The 19,685-nt window shown below is 39.7% G+C and overlaps 3 protein-coding genes across 4 annotated transcripts; 1 reads left to right on the top strand and 2 right to left on the bottom strand.

Annotated features, from left to right (window-relative positions):
• Positions 1–312: 312 nt before the first annotated feature.
• On the bottom strand, positions 313–6,254 carry rtn2b (reticulon 2b). The gene is made up of 7 exons (XM_074672784.1): positions 6,195–6,254; positions 4,625–4,832; positions 4,354–4,492; positions 4,067–4,136; positions 3,856–3,902; positions 2,750–2,808; positions 313–2,633 (listed from the first exon to the last, which is right to left on the bottom strand). Exons 1-7 carry the CDS (start codon positions 6,205–6,207, stop codon positions 2,507–2,509), a joined length of 663 nt encoding a protein of 220 aa, XP_074528885.1. The 5' UTR covers positions 6,208–6,254; the 3' UTR covers positions 313–2,506.
• Positions 6,255–9,749: 3,495 nt separating this feature from the next.
• ppm1nb (protein phosphatase, Mg2+/Mn2+ dependent, 1Nb (putative)) lies at positions 9,750–15,397 on the top strand. Its single transcript, XM_074672945.1, has 6 exons — positions 9,750–10,539; positions 10,825–11,396; positions 13,475–13,592; positions 14,329–14,443; positions 14,526–14,589; positions 14,697–15,397. Exons 1-6 carry the CDS (start codon positions 10,134–10,136, stop codon positions 14,712–14,714), a joined length of 1,293 nt encoding a protein of 430 aa, XP_074529046.1. The 5' UTR covers positions 9,750–10,133; the 3' UTR covers positions 14,715–15,397.
• Positions 15,398–15,913: 516 nt separating this feature from the next.
• Positions 15,914–19,020, bottom strand: kcnk12l (potassium channel, subfamily K, member 12 like). 2 transcript variants are annotated; one of them, XM_074672943.1, is made up of 3 exons: positions 18,956–19,020; positions 18,121–18,547; positions 15,914–18,007 (listed from the first exon to the last, which is right to left on the bottom strand). In XM_074672943.1, the coding sequence occupies exons 2-3, from the start codon at positions 18,458–18,460 to the stop codon at positions 17,004–17,006; spliced, it is 1,344 nt and encodes a 447-aa protein (XP_074529044.1). In that variant the 5' UTR covers positions 18,461–18,547; positions 18,956–19,020; the 3' UTR covers positions 15,914–17,003. The 2 variants fall into 2 exon arrangements, with proteins under 2 accessions (XP_074529044.1, XP_074529045.1); XM_074672944.1 differs by having other exon boundaries at positions 18,121–18,999.
• Between the last annotated feature and the right edge of the window lie 665 nt (positions 19,021–19,685).

Here is a 19,685-nt window from a genome sequence, read left to right as displayed (position 1 = left end):
CAGCATGGACTTTTCCAAAGGCCAAAAAGTTAAATAAGTAGTACATTAGTGATTCATTGACAGAACACCAGATAACTCATCCTCACTTTTAGTAAATAACCTTTTTAATACGGCAAGACATTAGAACAGTGAACGACATTACAAAAAGTAAATAAATACCAAAAGACAAAGTTAGACTGAAAGAAAAGACAACCTCAGCTAAACCTTACATGTAGTAACTGAGTTACATTTAGTTTTTGTTGCACATTTACGATTGAAATGAGTGACAAATACCTTGAAAAAAAAAACAAAAAAAAAAAACAAAGATGCCAATTTTACTTTGTATGACAAACTACTGTTAATCATAGTCACATATTTGCAGCAGTAAAAAAATGCCATCACTGCAGTGAAAGGAAACCATTTACCCCCTTACTTACTTCCAGTCATGTCAAGTTGAACCAGGAGGATCTGCAGATGAAGAGGGAGCCGAAGCAAAACAGCATTTCTTTTCCCATGATCGAGATGTTGTGTTTGTGTTTCCATCACATATTGAAACTACTGAAGCCTTTTTTGCCTGCCCTCAGCCTGCTGCTAAAGGATATAAGATACTGTGAAATCACACTTAATAAATTCAATTCATTAAGACATGTTAGTATGAGTGCAGCTGTGTTTTAAGTTGTGAAAAATGGATCACTGAACAGCACCAAATGTTCAATAACATTTAACTGACAAGCTAACAGCAGCTCACTGGCTAAACAGTCATGAGCTCTGATGTGTTTCCTGGCTCAGGTTTGACAGTAAAAACTATACAAAGGACTATAAAGAAATAGTTCACCCAGAATCAAAGAAGTTTTCATGTAATATCTAAGTTTCCTAATTCAGTTAAAGCACAGGGACAATTAAAACTACTGTAATTATTATCCAAATGTGACCTGAGTACAATACCAAAGAAAACATGCTGACATTTCCATAACGTTCACTTTAGTGGAGAATCATTATGAAATTTAAGGCTTACCAGATTGTTTATTTATAGCCTTAAAACTTCCATTCCTGGTCATGCAACTGAGACAGGTTGCAAGAGAGCATTCCCTTGTAAATTGTGCAAGATTAAGACTAAATCGCAAAACCACATTAAGGCTAGCATACCAATAATCTGGTGGCATATTTTGTTCCATTGTTTAAAAAATGAGATTTAGATGAGCTCAAATCAATCAGATCAATACCAAGGCATTGACTACAGATCCAAAGCCACTCAATTGTAATGATAGTACCTTAAAGAGAAGACTGAGAATAATCCTCCTCCAACCCAAATGTCCTACATTAACATCCCACGTAACAATTTAGCATCATTTTTAGCATTGAAGCTCAGAGTTTGTATTTTCTACTTGACTTAATGATCGTTCTTCTTAATGAATATCCTACCATAACCACATTTCTAAGCTTTTGTTCCAAAATCTGTTGTTTTTTTTTTTTAATTGTCTGACGTAAGGAAATGAAAACAAGTGTTCAGCATCTATAAGCTCTGCTTTAGACAAAGCTCTTTTTGATCAGCCTATTTTTATTTTCTTGGAATGACTGTGATTTTAATGATTTCTGGACTGTAGGAAAACAAGGCCTAATCGTCTATAGAAAAACAAATCAAGTCTTAGAAATGTGGGAACGTGGGGCTGACCCCAGCATTGCAGAGAATGTAGCAGTTAAAGAGCCTGATATACTTCCTAAAGGGTCTGGTCGTTTACTTCAGTGCACTTAGGGTGTCTCTAGAAAGGCTGCCTTTTTGTGCTCCATAATTTAGATAAGGCTAGCGCTAGAAAGCTAAATTTTCTCTCATTTTTCATTAATATCTTTGATGTCTTTACATTAAATTTAAAACACTCTAAAAACAGCAGGAAGTCTTTGTACCTTTCAAATCTATGCTTAATGAGCAGGGGGAAAAAACTCTTATTATTTGTCATAAAGAACTCATCACACCTGTTGCTGCTTAAAAAGCTTTTGCTAAATCAAAGTTACTTAAGTTACATAACAAGTGCAGAGGCATCACTGATAATTAACCACAGGTGATGTTCATGCCAGGATTTTCTTAGCCAATGATGTATAGTGCTAAATATTGAAAGCATTAAAGCTTCTCTACTTGGTTATGAATAAATTTGCAGCTCAGCAGGAACACAGTGCTCACCAGTTATTTAAAAATAGACCTGTTATTAAAGAAAAAAAACAACAAACAGTAATATTCTATGCTGTCCCTGCTTGGAGTAGGTAACTGTGTGAACTGGTTAAATTAAACACAGTCCACTGAAAGCATGTCAGTAAATACAATTCTTCTCCTCATACACTCTCACTCCTCGTGGAGTGAATGGCAGCTTTGTTTCAGCTGTCAGGAACCATTAAACCATGCCCTCGTTAACAAACATCATAGTGGAGAAATGGAGATGAGCAGCCCCTCCAGCGGCCCCACTCAGGATGAACCGTTCAAACATTTTTCAGACCCCAGATCCTGGGTGCTTTAATTAACAATGCAACTAACAAGTTACTTGGTCTTGGATTTCTGTTTGGCGGCTGATGCAGCAGCTGCTGCAGGTGAAGCTGCTAGTGCAGGTTTGGCAGCAGGTTCAGGTGCAGGAGGACGTCTCACAGAATCAATCAGACCCATGAACCTGGATCACATCAGAGTTCGTGTAAAAAGAAAATTCAGTTAGTATCAGTTAAAATATCAGAAGTGTGGTATTAGAAGCAGTTTACATGGAAATTGTGTAGAGAGCAGATTACTCACATGCTTTTGATTTTCTTTACAAAGTTTCTAACAGCTCTTGTCATCCTCCTTATCCGCAGCTGTGACACAAATGACAGAGAGATCACAGTTTTGGGAGCATTTTTGGGATCAAACCTGTATTGCCGTGGCTTCAATAACAATAATTATAATGATGATAATAATAATAATAATAATAATAATAATAATAATAATAATAATAATAATAATAATAATAATAATAATAATAATAATAATAATAATAATTATTATTATTATTATTATTATTATTATTATTATTATTATTACTATTATTATAATTATTATTATTATTATTATTATTATTATTATAAAAATAATAAAATCATTATTATTATTATTATAACTATTATTATTATTATTATCATTATTATTATTATTATAATGCTGCTGCTGCTGCTGATGATGATGATGATGATTATTATTATTATTATTATTATTATCGTTATTATTATTATCATAATGCTGCTGCTGCTGCTGCTGATGATGATGATGATGATTATTATTATTATTATTATTATTATTATCATCATTATTATTTTTTTACTATTATTATATTCATCATTATTTTTATTATTATTATTTTTATTAATATTATTATTATTATTATTATTATTATTATTATTATTATTATTATTATTATTATTATCATCGTCATTATTATTTGATCAACACTAAATTCACAGACTCAAACACTACTCTGTTGATAAGTTTAAGTGAACAAAACCATCTGTGACTGGATTACTTTCAATGTCTCTAACGTGTTGGTGGGAACAAGGGGCCAGTCCAGACAATTAACTGCATGCTATCATAATGGCCTTCTATTTTTACATTTTCCATGGAACTTTAATAAATGAGAAGTTATATACTTTAGCTGGGGCTTAAAATAAAGGGTGCTAGCATACCATACTTCTGGCATATGCACAGATTTAATAGGTACTGCTTTGTCTACAGGGGTGCCAAAGATGATTCAGACTGAAAGTTTCTGCATCTATATTTTATTTTATTTCACCTTTTAACCCTCATATATATCATTTTTGATTACGTAAATGTGTTTGAAAATTAAAATTAAAAATACTTGGCTTTCTCACCTTTTGCTTCTTGTATAGAAGAGGAATGGAGAAAATGGCAATCACAGCTGTGAAACAAAGAAAAGCAGGGGTAAAATCTTCAGCCTCTTATTTATGTATGCTTTAATTTTTTTTTTAATTTCTAATTGCATGTATGTACCCCTTAAGAGGATAGTGAAGATGAAGGGTATATGCTGGAAATAAGAGATTTACTGAAGTAAACAGAGCTCACCTGTTATCACCAGGGTCAGCCCACTGGTCAAGACACCCACGTAAGTCAGCAGATACAGGAGTATAACAAACTAAAGAAAGAGAACAAACAATAATTTTCAATAATAACTCAAAGTCCATGTAATATGGAGGAAATGTAGAACTGTCACTGTGTCTGTTTTGAGTAATTCTTTCATAGTTTGTTGAGAAACTGAGGGAACTACAAATTAAGTGGTACTGGTGAGCAGCTAAATCAGATGTAATTTATATTCTATTGCATATGCCGTTGTTTTATTATCACAGCCAGACCTTGATAGAGTCAATGACGCTCTCGATGAAAAGCAGACGTTTGATTTCTGTGACAGCAAACGCGATAAGCAACACCAGCTCCTCCACCAGCATCACTGTCTCCTTATCCGTCAGAGTGCTGTCATTATCCAGGTACGACCTGCAGGCAGGGACACATGTACAGTGCTCTTTAAATCTGTCACATCTGAACTTAGAAGTTACTCAAAGCTGGGAAAGCCCTACATCTGATCATAACTACAGCATCATGATGATCCATTGATTTCTGACTTACTTGAAGGGGTGGATGCCGGGGTTCCAGCGCAGCAGCTCCAGAAGTTTATAATAGAGGCGGAGGGTGAAGGTGACAGACATGATACCCAAACAGATGTGTGAGAGCACAGTGATGGCACTGAGCTGGAACACACTGGCCAGACTGATCACCAGCCCTGTGAACACCACACCAGTCCTCCTCATGTGCCGCCAATACACCAGATCCACAACTAAACAAGAAGACAGACATGGGTTAGAAACTAAAGACAAGGACCTCTAACACATCAGCCTGCAATAAGTTGCATTTCTCATATTCTTTATACATTCAAATGAAAAATATCAAAGATTACAAATATGGTTTCCTATTTTACATTCATCATTTGCTTATTCCTTCATTCTACTTGTTGTTTTCTAAACAGAGTTTTTTTTTTTTTTTTTTTTTTTTTTTGAGAAATTTGGGTCCACAACCAAAATGTTATTAGCAGAGAAGCTTTACTTTATATATGCTTGTAGCTTTTTAGGTGCCCTAGTGGTATTCTGTGGTTTTGGCTCTTTTAAAGCTGAGTCATGTTTTTTTTTGGCTGGTGTCTTTCAGTCTTGATTTTCTTTTATTTGAAAAGGAGGTGGGTATATATTACATCTGTGTTACTCATGGTGGGTGCTCAGTAGGGATAAGTGGTACCAAACGTTTTAAATTTGACACAATATCAATAATTTTAGGATTACAGGATATAGAAGTTATAACATAACTTGACAAAGAAAAAAAAAGTCAACATTTGCCAGATGTAGCAGTGTTAACATACGTCATACATCTTCTCATGCTTTAGATTCAAATCTAGGGCATCCCAGACTGAAGCATCTTTTTATGTCTGTATCATCTCTTTCCATAAAAGATGACATTTCCGTTCAAAGATGTCTGAAATGTCTGCATTGCTTTTAATAATGCACATTTCTGAGTGAATAAGAAATGAAGGAATAATTACTGGATGACTCACAGTGTGAAATCCCATATTCAACCACTTATACATGAAACAAGCCTCTTTGCTCCTGTCTTTATCTAAAGATAATCACCTGGCTGCTACATATAAAGTACCCTCTTCATGAACACGGACATACAACAACATGCATTATTCATATATGGGCACACAATAAAACCAGTTTTCAAAATCATCCTCTTATTAAACCTGGACTCCAGTGAGGTAAACACGAGCCACTCATACTTGTGCTGCTACACCTCTGAGGTCATTTTCCAAGCGCAGTAAACCTGAACTTAGCTATGAATTTTGTCCTCATAATAAGTTAAGAACACAACAAACAGCTCTGCAATGAAAACACACATCTATCTTTTATTATTGGACGGTTTGGACAGTTGAGAATGACTAAACAACATCCACTCAGCATTGGGGTCTCATTTAGGCGAGTCTAAGTCCGTCCATCTGTCCACAGAATGAAAGACATGCTGACTGTTCATCCTGTCTGTAGTCACACTAGCCAGGCAGAGAGGAGAAATTAAAAGCTGCAGCTGCTCTCTGATCAGCTCCCAGTCTACTCTTATCCTGCATACTCAAAGCTGTCTTTGTTTATTTTCTTACATTTGTTGGCCATTTCAGCTGTGATTCGGCTCCCTCTCCTCTCTTCCTTCCCTTCCACTGTCGGCTTCCACTTCAGGCTTTTTTTGGCCTCCCAGCTCAGTCAGCAATATAAGGCCTGGCTGGCCTAATTTTATCCTGTATTGGATACCCCCAGTGTGAACACACACACACACACACACACACACACACACACACACACACACACACACACACACACACACACACACACACACGCAGATACAGACACTCTCCAATGGGGAACCTGAGACAGCAGCATGTATTCGCCCCTCAGCTTTCAGGGACTCTCAGGGTTCCTCAACCAGTTGGTGGCTGACCTGCATCCAGGAGCCTCACATGCAGAAAAATCTGTGGGGAAAAATGAGGTTTTCATGTCAAATTTTAACAAAACAGGAATAATAAGCGGAGACACCCACTTTCTACATACTGCTGTCCCCTCAAGCTATTTGGGCTTTTGCCAATTTTTTCATGATAAAGCTAGAAACACACTATGACAAAACAGAAATCCCAGCAGCTTAATTTATCTCATTTCAATTTAAAAAAACAGCCAGAAGGATGTCAAGGCATTTATCTCTCACTAAGTGAGAATAAGATGGATTCACACTTAAGCTCTATGATGATGTCTCTGGTGACACTCAGAGTCAGTGCTCGTAACCAGTAAAAAAAATCTGCCAATGGAACAAGAGAAAAGTTACTTGTATTAAGACATTGTTCTATTCTCAAGGAAATTTTCAAGCAATTTTTTCTTGTTCCATTGGCAGATTTTTTTACTGGTTACAAGGGATTCAAACCTAATTTTTGTACTCTGATAACTTGAAACAAGACATTTTTCTGGATTGATAAGTTGAAAGTGGCTCATATCGAGTATAATAAGACAATTTTTACTTAAAAAAAGACAAAAACACTTGATAAGATTTCAGTTTTTTGCAGTGTATACATATATATTTATAGGTATACTCAGATGAACTGGGGATTAAGTTCAAGGCACAAAATCAAATAAAGAGGATTATATTAAATGAAACAAAAATAAATCCTGAGCAAACTTTGACAGGCTGCATGAAACTAAACCAGTGCTACAGAACAGCTGACGTGAGGCCAGACTCAAGGGAGATCTGGGAATTACTCAAACAAAAAACAAAAAAAATATTTCCTCACTGAAAAGGAATGAGGCACCTGTGCAGATACACTACAACACTACAACATACCCACATATACAAAAATACGTGCTCATCGTCTTTTGAAGTTAAACAATGAGTCAGCACCTAGCACTGGAGCCCAAGGGTATGTATAAGCATCCAACACCTGGCCTCAATTAGGGCCAATAACACACTCACTCACCTGATCCTGCTCCAGGATGATTCCCTCACTAGACCCGTTGAGCTCACTTCACAGACACACGCCTTATTCAGTAAATCTTTAATATGATATTGGATTGCATTCAGTCCTTTGACCAATAAAGATGCCCCAGTCCACCTCAATCACAGCATTGATCCTCTTTAAGTGATCAACATCCAGCCGCAAACAAAGAAAACAGTTCTCTAACATGTTGCCTGAAGGAGCTGGGACTCAAACTCCAAATTTGCCAGTGCTGGGCACCTCATTGTCAAAGGCCCCCAGGCCCAGGCTCATTAAACTGTTTGAAACAAACTTAACATTTGTGGGTAGCTCAGGTAAACTGTCACAGCGTCTTTCACACTGGATGGTTAATTCTTTGTTCTTTAAACATTTTTTTGCAGATATACCTCTGTAACACAGCAGCACACAATAATGAGAAATAAGTATTTTAAATCATATTTACAAGTTTTTTGGGGTTTTTTTGCCTGATCACAGCAGCATGACAGATCCAAAACTGATTCCACAGATTTATGGTGCTGCGTCAACATGCATGGCCAGTACGAGGAGATCTGTTTTGTAGCATTGGAAACGAGAAAAGCAGTCAGAGAGCTCAGACCTCCGCCAAACATATTGTGATTTACGTGCAACACTTAAGTCCTACTTTAATGTTATACTCCCTTTCAGCAGACTGTCTGCCACAATTTGGTGTTAGTTACAGGTTTGTACGATAATTTTTTACATGACAGTGTTGAAAATTATGATGACCTAGCACAAATTTTATATTCTGTATCTTAGTATCCAGAATATTACCAGGATCTGGATTGTATCTTGTATTGTTTTGCAAAGCAATCCAACACTTATCGTGGAGTTATATACATATATGGTAAAAATGTCCCAGTCTCAAAATGATAAAGAATCCTTAAAAAAAAATGCTTGATCCAGACTGTGATCTGGATGGCCACCAAAGTTTAATCAGTTCTTCTTATTCCATTTGGAACATTTTCTGAAAATTTCATTAAGATCCATTCGTTACTTTTTGAGTTGTGTTGTTCACAGACAGACAAACTCTCCCAAGATCATAGAGATGCCTTTTACGGCAAGAAAGAAAAAGAAACAAATTTGTCAAAAAAAAAAAAAAAAAACACACCTTACTGATTTAGTTCAAAAAGAGATAAGATATAATTTTATCCACATTTTGCACCAAAATCAACACTAACATAAAGTTACTTGTAGGAGCTTTAAGTGCCAAAATACACCACCTATTGACTCACCTAAACTTGATGAAATCTTGATAAACCATTAGTGAATTTGAATTAAGGGTTTTAATCATTATATGTATGTGTATATACTTGAAAAAACAGAAATACTATGAGACCAGCATGAGTCAAACTCTAAAAATGCACATATCTCAGAATTCAAACTCCATCCAGGAGAAAGCTGAACTTAACTCAAGAGGTTTAATTGAAAGTTATGCAATCTGATCTGTTTCCTCCTTTCAGTGTAAACAGATCTCAGCAATCATCTGGAAACTAATGTTAAATTATAACTCTATAGCAGTCACCCCTTAGCCTGCATAGTACAAAGAGTTATGTTCTGTGTCTTGACGCTGCGTGACAGAACCTTAAACCACACAATAACGAGACAGAATTTAATGTTATGTAATCTAATTAAAGTAATGCAATCTCATTTAATCTGAAGTAATCTCATTCAATTAATGCACTGTGAATGATTACAATATTAAAGCTTTTAAGAAAAGCAACGTATCAAGTACTGATTTAAATATTCATTTAAAAAGTGTTACTGCATTTTACTCTAACAATCTGTATTGCCTCCAGGGTAATGTATTTATTTTGTTCAGTGTCTTTAGTGATGCAGTTTATGCACTGTCATTATGTTCATTTGAGAAATAGAAATGTCTTTTTAAAGCGATTGTCTGTATTTGGTAATAATGACATCCTCCCTCAGTTTTTTCTTCACACATCAGCCACACACTGCGTGTTAAATGGCCGACAGTCCTGTAATCCACAACAGTGGCAGCCCATAATCCCGACTGATCAAAGGTTGAGATTACCAAAGAAGTAGGAGGGGCAGAGCTGCAGATAGGCGGACAGTGAGGGATGGTGAGCTCAGACATGATAGCGGTGCTGCAAACTAGACAGGGATTGGTGCACACAAATAGCCAGCCAATCAGAGAGCAGGCAGAGGAAAAACAACAAGGCAAAGGGAGAGCTGGTGAAAGAGGGATGAGCGTTGAGAAAGCGAGGGAGAAGGTGAAATCACATCAGTACAGAGGAGGGACCAAACAAAGAGGAGAGCAAGGATGAGTAGAGGAGAGAGCGCTGAGCTGTGAGGTCTCCAGAGAGGGAGAGGAAGAGAAAGAGGAGATGAACAAGGAGAGGAGGGAGAGCAGTCAGCACTGAGAACATCCATCAGCTCAGGCAGCCATGCTCTGAGCCCTGGAGCAGCAGGGCTACGCAGACACAGCTCAGGCCCACCATCAGGCCTTCTTCAGCCCCCAATCCCAGCCACAAACACCAGGGCAGGGATAAAAGAAGACTCCTCCAACATCAGCTGTGTGTGAGAGCCATGAGGACGGCCAGAAAAGGCAGTGTGGAGATGCCTGCGTTCATGCGGCAGCTGGTGAAAGAGACAGAGAAGAGAGTCAGCTCTTTCTTCAAAGGGGGACGTGGTGGAGCAGCAGAGGGGGAGCATCCAGGTGATGGGGAGAAGGAGGAGGTCATCCCCAGCCCTTATCTGGACCGGCCTGTCCTGGACAAGTTAGCAGAGGAGGGCTGTGCTCGATGGGGCCTCACCTATGCCCTGGGGAGCATGCAGGGCTGGAGGGCCAACATGGAGGACTTCCATAATTGTGTGCCTCAGCTGGGAGGAGAGCTGGCCGACTGGAGCTTCTTCGCTGTGTTTGACGGCCATGCAGGCAGCACAGTGGCACAGTACTGCTCCCAGCACCTTCTGGGTCACATGCTGGCTACAGGTGAAAGAGATTAAATTAAAAATGCATGACTGAAGTTTGAAAGGTTTGGAGTGTTGGTTTTGCTTGTTTGTTTTCTTTTTAAGGGAATACAGTTTATTAGCTTTCTGTAGTGATGTCATGTTATTGATATTCTTTCATTGAAACAACAGAAGACCATTTTTTTGTTACCAGGCAGTTATAATGTGGCTGATCATTTCATTCATTGATTTTGCTCATATATGTCCTGTGGTGTGTTTTCACAGGCTTCAAAAAGTGTTGTCAAACTGTGTATGTTTGTGCTCACAGGTGGATTTAGCCCAGAAGACGACCCTGAAAAAGTAAAAACAGCCATAGTTGAGGGCTTCTTGCAAACAGACAAGCACCTGCATTCTGTTGCACGCCGTGAGGGCTGGGAGAGGGGTGGCACCACTGTGGTAGCAACTCTCATCACACCGTATTACATCTACTTTGCCAACTGTGGTGACTCAAGGGCCATGCTGTGCCGGTCTGGCCAGGTTTGCTACTCAACCGAGGACCACAAACCTTACAGCCCTCTGGAGAAAGAGAGAATAGAGAGTGCAGGCGGCTCCGTGACCCTTCAAAGGATCAACGGCTCCCTGGCTGTGTCTCGTGCTCTGGGAGACTTCAGCTACAAGGGGGCCGAGAACCGAACGCCCCTCCAGCAGATGGTGTCACCTGAGCCAGAGGTCTGTGTGGTGGAGCGCTCTCCAGCTGATGAGTTCCTTGTGCTGGCCTGTGACGGGGTGTGGGACACCATCAGCAATGAGGAGCTGTGCGCCTTCATCCACAACAGGCTGCGTGTCTGCACTGACCTGAGGGATGTCTGCACCCAAGTCATCGACCTCTGTCTCTATAAGGTCAGAAACCAGTACCAAAAACAGCAAAAATGTGAGATTAGTATCTAACTTACAATGTCATCCAGCACTTCACGACTCCTCACACCTCCTCCAACTGATTCCAAACACAAAACATAATTTCACAGTTAATCTGTGTTACATCATTTTTTAATGGGCAGGGAATTTTATGTCACAGTTGAAAGGATTAACATAATCCCATAAACTGTGAATGTGTTGACTTGATTTGGCTTGATGTGAATGCAGATAGTGTCGATCCACTTTCTGAGCAAAGAGCTTTCATCTTTGACACCAACTCAAGGCTCATTTCTGTTTATTAAAGACAGGTATTGGTCTGGATTAATTCTTCTATAGGTGTATCAAACTTTTACTCAGCCTTTGAAACATTTAATCCCAGTCACCCCTGACTTGATATCTAACTTTTCTGTCCAATAGCTTTGATGGAACTGCCCCAGGTAAATTGGCTTAAGTTCATGAGATCACTGTTTGAACTGACTGAGGGGTTCCACAGGGAACTGTGCTGGATCCTGTTGTTTTCTTGAACTGAGAAATTATGTGCACTCATCACTCTAATAAGTATGTCTGAATGCTGGTTTACCAACTTGTTCATACAGATAAAGCCTTGTAGGCAGCTTTGGAAAACGTGGTAACTACTTCTGTGATGGAACTTTAACTGGTTTGAAAGCTTAAAGCCTCTGTGTGGGTGGAAGGGCTGTTTTTTATGCATGCTTGTTTCTTTTGAAAAAAAAAAAAAAAATTCCCTTGACAGTCAAATATATAACACAACAAGAACCTTTGCTTTGGAAAATCTTAAACAAAGGCTGTTGTGGACACAATTTCCTCTGACACCTACCCCATCATTGCTGTTTCAGACATTGAAACTTACTACATAGAAATATCTCATTTTCCTCCTGCTGACCTTGTTTGCTAAAGAGGGTCATTAAGATGTATACGCATTGCTTTCAGTCACTTAAAAGACTAGTCCAAACTCCTCACAGGAGCTTTGATTTGTTCCAACCATGGAAAAAATAGGATTTTCTGGAACAAAAAAAATAATTTCAGGAAACAGTTGCTAACTTCAGTCTCAAACTTCATCATTTTGGTGCTCTGCTTAATCTTACTTTAACATAATGGTCACAAGGTCTGACTGAATCTAGTATGCTGTGCCAGGCTATTGTCACAAAGAAATGCAGAGGGTAACTTCTTTAGCTCCAATAACAAACATTTAGACCAAAGAGGGACACTGTGACTTCTGCTTTAAGTTATTCTGAGTCTGATTTAGACCACTGCTTCTGTCCACGGTGTTATAGTGTGACAGACCACCTTAAAATAGACTGCAGAGATGTCAGAACAGGTTATATGGGATTATTCTGGGTTCCAGTGAGGACTCATTTCAGCTACCGTCACTCTGAGAGAGTCACACGGTTGAAGGTTAATATTCAAGAACAGGATTGCTCATTACTCCACTCTTATAGGAGACAAAGAAAATCATTTCAGGCCATTGAGGAAGAATAATTAATCCATTATAGAAGCTTATATTATTGCATACAGAGCTGAGTGTTACTGCTGACTTTACAGAAAGCAATCCAGAGAATGAGGAAATTAGCTTGTCACGATGGCTAAGCTTTGCTTTGTTTGTTGTTCCCATTATTTCACATGCCCATGTACTTTAAATTCCACTATTAAATGTTTCCTAATTAAAAAACTGTGTTAACAAAAGAAAAGATGAGAAAGGGAGAACATAAATTTTATGCATTTTTTTCTTGAGGCACAAAAGAGCCCACTCAGATGCACATGGGCCACACATGCATACTCTGCTATCATGTCCATCATGTCAGTGTTATGTAACAGCGTTTCAGCCTGGATTCGCACAATGACCTCAAAATGTCACAGCTTCTTCCACACTCCACTTACTTCTTCCTGCTCTGCTGCATCTGTGTGACAGCGGTGCACAAACCTGGAGGTGAAGATGATCCATTTCTAAATCTGCTCACCCAGGATGAAATATAGTGTTTGGTTTGTTGACATTTGTAAGGTCAGCCATCATTACTCACCTCTGCTGACGCTGCTTGGCTCCACAGGGCAGCCTGGACAACATTAGCATCATTCTGCTGTGCTTTCCTGGAGCCCCCCAGCTGTCAGCAGAGGCGTTACACCAGGAGGCAGAGCTGGAGGACCTGCTGGAGGCCAAAGTAGCAGGTGTGTGGGTACTGATGTCACAAAAGATACTCTGAGAGAAACATACTGTCAGCATGCAGACCATGGTTTTGTCAAAGCTGATATGTTTTGGATGATAAACTACAAAAACGTTTCTGTTTTCTTGAGATTTCTATTTTGAGTTACACACTCTTATTTAGTAAGTATATTGTACAATTACAGGTAGCAGTTACATGGAGATTGTTTGAATATAAACCTGTATATCCTGTTGTCACAATATTCCAGGAAAAGGACAAAGCCAGCAATCAAATCAAAAATGACATAAAAGAAAACCATAAACTCAAGTACATTACATTTTCGTTGGCTGCATCTCTTTCATCAGCTGATTTAATTGTTTGTTTAGAAGAAGCACTGATGCTGTAGTTTACTGTAAACATCAAATGTGTATTGATTCACTTGTGAAAACAGAACCTAATGACTTTATAATTTGCTGTTCTAGTTGTCATGGGACATGTATTTCTTACTTTAAAGACAAGCTTTATTTGGGTATAACACTTGTAAGGACCAGGTTTATCTGTGTATAAATTTGTAAGTGGATCTAATTCTCCTGCAAGAGCCAGTTAACTGTTGAGAAGTTGATTTAGCGTTGATTTGTTGTATTGATTGTTGATGTCTTCTGGTGAAGTCAGATTATCAAAAAATATAGTACAACTCAATGTGACAAAAACAGCAAACTAGGAACCAAATGTGTTTGTATGTTTGTTTCAATCTTTAACAGAGATTTACGAAGAGCTATGTGCCAGAGGAGAAGAGCCAGACCTGCTCTCTGTCCTCACAATTCTTGCCTCCACAGTCATCCCAGGATTACCACCAGGGGGAGGCATACAAAGCAAGTGAGTCAAAATGACTGTCAATCTGTGTGTATGTGTCTGATGCCTCACTGTACTGACGTAATGTTTCGTCTTTTTATGACAGGAGAAACTGCATTATTTCTGCTTACTACCAACAAAGAGAGACACACAAGCCCACACTACCAAATGTAAGACAGGTTACACATTAATATAGTTAAGGATTTAAGAAAATACGGTATCTCAAACATGAACAACGTGAATTCACCACCAGTTTCTCTTTGATGCGTCTTTTCAGGGCCTGGGAGGATCCTGAGTTTACCATCTAGGATTTTGTCGCCTGACTTCATGGAAGGACTGTAATTATTATCAATACGAAAACTGTTTCTTTATGTGTGCAATTTAACAAAAAGTGAGATTATTAACAGACAGGAGTGTTTGTTTACATTATGCCAGCAAGCAGAATCTTGTCAAATGCAATGCAAAAATAGATCTAATGGGAGCCTGTAACATTTTATATTTATATAAAAGGGACATTTTGTAAAACTTACTCAGAGACACTGATCCAGCAACAAACTTCTGCCTCATATTCAGTGAACAGTGGATAAATACAGATGATCACGTCTGTTGTAATGAAAAACAAACAACTGTGAAATTGTACATTTTGTTGGATATTAAAGGTAACTTAGTAAATATAGTGTTATATTTTAAAGAATGAGAGTATAAGAGTAAGTATAAGAGTGCATATATAAGAGTACCTTATTGATTCTGGATGAGTGAAAGCTGCTTTCTCAAGAGGAGAAAGTACGTCAAAGAAAAAGGCATCAGTGCTAGCCAAAAACTAGCAAGTAGCCAACATTTGTCCGTTTGGTTAAACAGGGAATTCTACCGGCGCTAACAACTGGTTAGCTGGTGAGCTGAAGGGAATGCACAAATATTTCATTTTCCCTCGCTGATCCAAGTGACAAGCAAATAAACACACACACACACACACACACACACACACACACACACACACACACACACACACACACACACACACACACACACACACACACACACACAACGTTTATAAATCGCTCATTTAAGTTCATCATAGGATAAAATCCACTTCATCGGAGTGATGCTTAGAAATTAGATTATTTGTTGAAATAATTCAATAGATTATTTGTAAAGGAACTTTATAGCATGTTTAGGTTTTAATGTGACCAAAAACTGAAGTCTGTGTAATCAAAATTGGCCAAAATACCCCAATTCCTATAAGTCTTAACTTACTAAGAAAATACAACAAAATAAGTTCTACATATATACAGTTTTATTTATGTGATTACCATATTTCTAAAGACATTCTTCAATATAGCATATGTGAAATGTGTTGTTTCTATGAGTTGGATGATGTACTGTGATGCCTTATCCATGTTTTATATTGTTGATAAAACAAGCAGCATCAGAACGGGTAAATTTCAGAACGGGTCATCTTATCCACTACAGTGTTTGAGGGAGCCATTTCCTGTGTACAGACATTACATGTTAAGTAATGATGGTTTCAAACCTCAATAAAGAATATCTAACTGAGGACTTGTAGTATTATTACACACAAACACAGAGCACTTTTCCGACCACACTACTGTCGTGATTTTCGGAGTGAGAAAATTCATTTAGTATGATTACCAGAGGAAAAGGGATGATTGTGTCTCTGAACCTCAAGTGATGAAGCATTTCTCCTCACAGTCATCATCATGGCAGCTGATAAAAGCACAGATGATAAGAAGGGATTAAAAAGGGCTTTCTTGCATAGTAAAGGATCTCCTCCAGCTGGCTGAGGAGAGCCTGAATGCTGCTCTCTGCTCTGATGATGTGACCCAGCGACTATCTGCTCACCACTTGTTGACATAAGGATGTCCTCTACGGGCCCAGTTTGATTAGATGTGCTCTATTGAAAACCCTGGATCTCAGCACACGTCCATGATTACTATGAATTTCAATGACATGCACTGATGAAACAAGATGGGAGACTTGTGAGCTATCAACTAATTAAAACATCTCTGCCTTAGTGCTCTGTTGATTACAAATAGCATTTGAATGTTTTATATATGCTGCTAGCAGACTAAAAAAGGGGCTGTTTATATTGAGTTGTAGGCCCCTATGTTCTCTAATATTGACTACTACAGCACATCAAACTGTATTTATTGAGGAGCTTAGAGGAATTGTGCTGCGCTCTTAAATCAGCAGTCCCCTTCAAGTGCTCCTTCACTCCTTCTCCCATCTGATTGCTTTTGTATGAGCCAATCACTTCAGGACATCAGACCCCTCTTCACAGGGATGGTGAATTCTTTAAACTGTGTTCGTCTTCTGGCTCTCTTTTTTTATAAACGGAATAATGACTTATTTAATGTCCTGAATCCATGTTTGGGGTCTGCTATTACGTGCATAGACTTCCTTGACAATAGAGGCTGATAGGAGAAAAATAACTCAATTTTCAGAGTTTGCTTTCGTCATTCTAACCGGGTAAATCAGTCTCTAATTCCAAATCAAATAAGACAGAACATAGCTCCAAAAAGGAGACCCCCAAAGCAATGCACACAAGTGGATGATCGATCTGGTGCTACCTATCTACACTGGTTTCCTGTAGGCGATTATTCATGATGGCCAAAGCCCCCACGCCCCCAGAGAATCCATTCTGATACCCAAAGCTCTGCCGGGGACCCTGATGAGCCGTTTCACTCAGCTGCTTCTGCAGCAGAGCCAGAGACACCTTGTTGGACACCATGAACTCATTGACAGAGATCATCTCCCCTGACAAACGGCGGCCCACATGAGCCCCATCATTCACTGCCTCTGTCTCACTGTCACACACTGTCTCCACAGAGCCCTCTGTGTAGCGGTGTCTCCCCTGAGGGCAGTGGGAGGAGATGGGCTGCACAGTGTTCCGTTTTAAATGTTTCTGTCTAAGGTGCGCAGGCAGACGCCTCTGGTTGTGTTTTTTCTTGTGGAGGCAGGGGCAGCAAAGCCTCAAGCAGCTTGATGCAGAGCAGGAGCAGGGTTGGTGCCGCCCGGGGCAAACCAACTTACCCACAATCCAGTTGAGAGTCTGTTTTATGATGATAGAAATAACATTAAAAAGGGAGTAGATGCAACACACCCCCATCAAGATGAAAAGACAGTTTCCAAGTCGGTACGCCTCCTGGGATTCATAGTGCTGTCTCTGACTGCTCACCAAGTCCCCAAAACCGATGGTGCTGAAGGCCACGAAACAGAAGTAGAGAGAGTCCACGTAGCTCCAGTTCTCCATGGAGCTGTACAGGGTGGAGGCACTGCAGGCGATCACGATGGATGCCACACCAAGGATCAGCATCACATAATAGACTGACGGCTTCCAGCCCTCTAGACTGTCCTCCTCACCAGATGATTCCTCCCTGCTCGCCACTACCCCGACTCCCGCACACCTCAGTCGACGCTCGTGACACCAACGCATGATGTAAGCGAGCATGGTGATGATCCTCTCCAGGAAAAGGTTAAAGAAGAGGATGGTGGCAGCACAGCCAATAAGACCGTAGAAGATGAGGAAAATCTTTCCAGCGATTGTTACAGGTGTTGTCATGCCAAAACCTGGAGAAGGTAAGGTTAAAAGGTCAGGGTCGCAAGCTGTCATTTTTGAGCAAAGAGAAAAATGAAGAACTTCTTAAAGCATCTTAGAGAATAATAAAAGCTTGCTGACTCACCAATAGTTGAAACAACTGTGCCCACAAAGTAGAAAGCTCCAGAAAAGTCCCATCGTGGCCTCAGTGTGTCCACTCTGATCCCAGCTCCATTTGCCTCCTCATACTGCCGCAGCAGCGTGTGCAGGGCACCGAGGTTCACCCTGTATCTCTGGGTGAAGTTGTCCAGCTGCTGTTTCCAGAGGCGGCGGGCTCGCAGCTCAAAAGGGTGCTCCAGAGCCGAGAAGATGGCAGCCCCACACAGCAAGTAGAGCAGAATAAGCACAGCCAGCAGGCAGAAACGAGCGTTGTCTTCATTCATGGGTGCCCTGCAGCAGCCACCAGCATTCCTCCTCTGAGCCATGAGCAGCGCCGCTGATACACCACTGCAACAGCATGCACGTCCACTGCCAGTCACACACTCACAGTGTATGTGTCATGCATCACCCACCTAACAAAATGCATGCACTGGATATAAAAAGTGGCCAAAGTTTGAATGCACAAAACATCTGGCTCTTGAAAAATCCCTTTTTAAGGTGGTAACTAACAGCTGCTTTGATTATTCAGTGAAAAATTACGCCTTTGAAGACAACAAAGTCTGTAACACAACAAATCAAATATATATTAGTGGTTTGTTCACAGCAGTAAAGATGGATTTGCAAAACTCTTTAAGCTTTAACCTTAACCATATAAATGATTCCAGCAAAAGTTGCCTTAAAACAGTTGAAACAAAAACAACAAAACATTAGATGAATCAGTACTTAATCAACATCACGATTAAATCAGAAGCAGTTTGTAGCTTTTAACGAACACAAACACAACTAAACAGTTCAATGTAAAAGAAAAAAGCACAGAGCACCTGGTCTGGTTGACAGCAGCATCTGTTCCCTGAGCGCTGTGGCTCTGCTGCTCTCCATGGGTCTGCTGAACAATGACCAGAGAGAGGAAGCCTCTTGAGGTATTTTTTTTTCTCCGCTATCTGAAAGGCTGATGTTTCATCTGTCACACGCTGACATCATCATGGCCCGCCAACCCTTTCTGTGTTAGAGCACACCCCGATTGATGAAGACACCTCCTCTTATAGCCCCCCTTTTTTTCTTTGAACCTGCAGCACCCGATCTTTAAAATATCACTTTAAAAGAAAACAAGTGAGAAAAGTTTGCTTTGTGTACATAACCATTTAAAAAAATAACTGACATCTGCCTGTTAAATTCATACTCAGACTGAACATTAGCTCCAAACTAGAGTCTATTTTGTGAGCTATTGCAGTATTAACACAGGAGAAGCACTGAGGCACCCATGAGCAAGGCACTAGACTCCACCTGCTCTTGTGATGCAATTTCTCAAAAGCCAGACTGTGTTTGTGTTGTGCAGCTCCCTTCAGAGGGCTTTTGTTGAGGCTGCAGACTGTGTGGGAGGATTTGTTGAGCATGACTCTCACTTCCTCTGTCTGCTCATCCCTTTAATCTCATGAGGGGCTGCAGGTAAGGGCAGGAGTTCCCTCTGCCTGCTGTCTGATGACTGAATGACAAGAGAGGACAGGTGCTGAGGACAGAGAACACATCTGCCTTCATCTCACCATTCAGCCC

Source organism: Halichoeres trimaculatus, unplaced genomic scaffold (assembly GCF_033239565.1).
Source record: "Halichoeres trimaculatus isolate MK-OKI-2021-1 unplaced genomic scaffold, fHalTri1.1 fHalTri1_scaffold_6, whole genome shotgun sequence".
In the NCBI taxonomy this organism is placed as follows: domain Eukaryota; kingdom Metazoa; phylum Chordata; class Actinopteri; order Labriformes; family Labridae; genus Halichoeres; species Halichoeres trimaculatus.
Note: the sequence above shows the minus strand (reverse complement) of the source record. Positions and strands in the feature narration are given on the sequence as shown.

What these genes read in the sequence shown, in the direction of transcription:
- rtn2b (XM_074672784.1), bottom strand. An exon ending in GCGTCATTGACTCTATCAAG is followed by an intron (nt 4,137 to 4,353) that starts GTCTGGCTGTGA and finishes CTCTTTCTTTAG; the next exon opens with TTTGTTATACTCCTGTATCT. An exon ending in TTCTATACAAGAAGCAAAAG is followed by an intron (nt 2,809 to 3,855) that starts GTGAGAAAGCCA and finishes TTTGTGTCACAG; the next exon opens with CTGCGGATAAGGAGGATGAC.
- ppm1nb (XM_074672945.1), top strand. Translation starts at nt 10,134, where the DNA reads ATGAGGACGGCCAGAAAAGGCAGTGTGGAGATGCCTGCGTTCATGCGG. An exon ending in GCTGGAGGCCAAAGTAGCAG is followed by an intron (nt 13,593 to 14,328) that starts GTGTGTGGGTAC and finishes AATCTTTAACAG; the next exon opens with AGATTTACGAAGAGCTATGT. An exon ending in GGGGGAGGCATACAAAGCAA is followed by an intron (nt 14,444 to 14,525) that starts GTGAGTCAAAAT and finishes TTTTTATGACAG; the next exon opens with GAGAAACTGCATTATTTCTG.
- kcnk12l (XM_074672943.1), bottom strand. Translation starts at nt 18,460, where the DNA reads ATGGCTCAGAGGAGGAATGCTGGTGGCTGCTGCAGGGCACCCATGAAT. An exon ending in CACAGTTGTTTCAACTATTG is followed by an intron (nt 18,008 to 18,120) that starts GTGAGTCAGCAA and finishes TACCTTCTCCAG; the next exon opens with GTTTTGGCATGACAACACCT.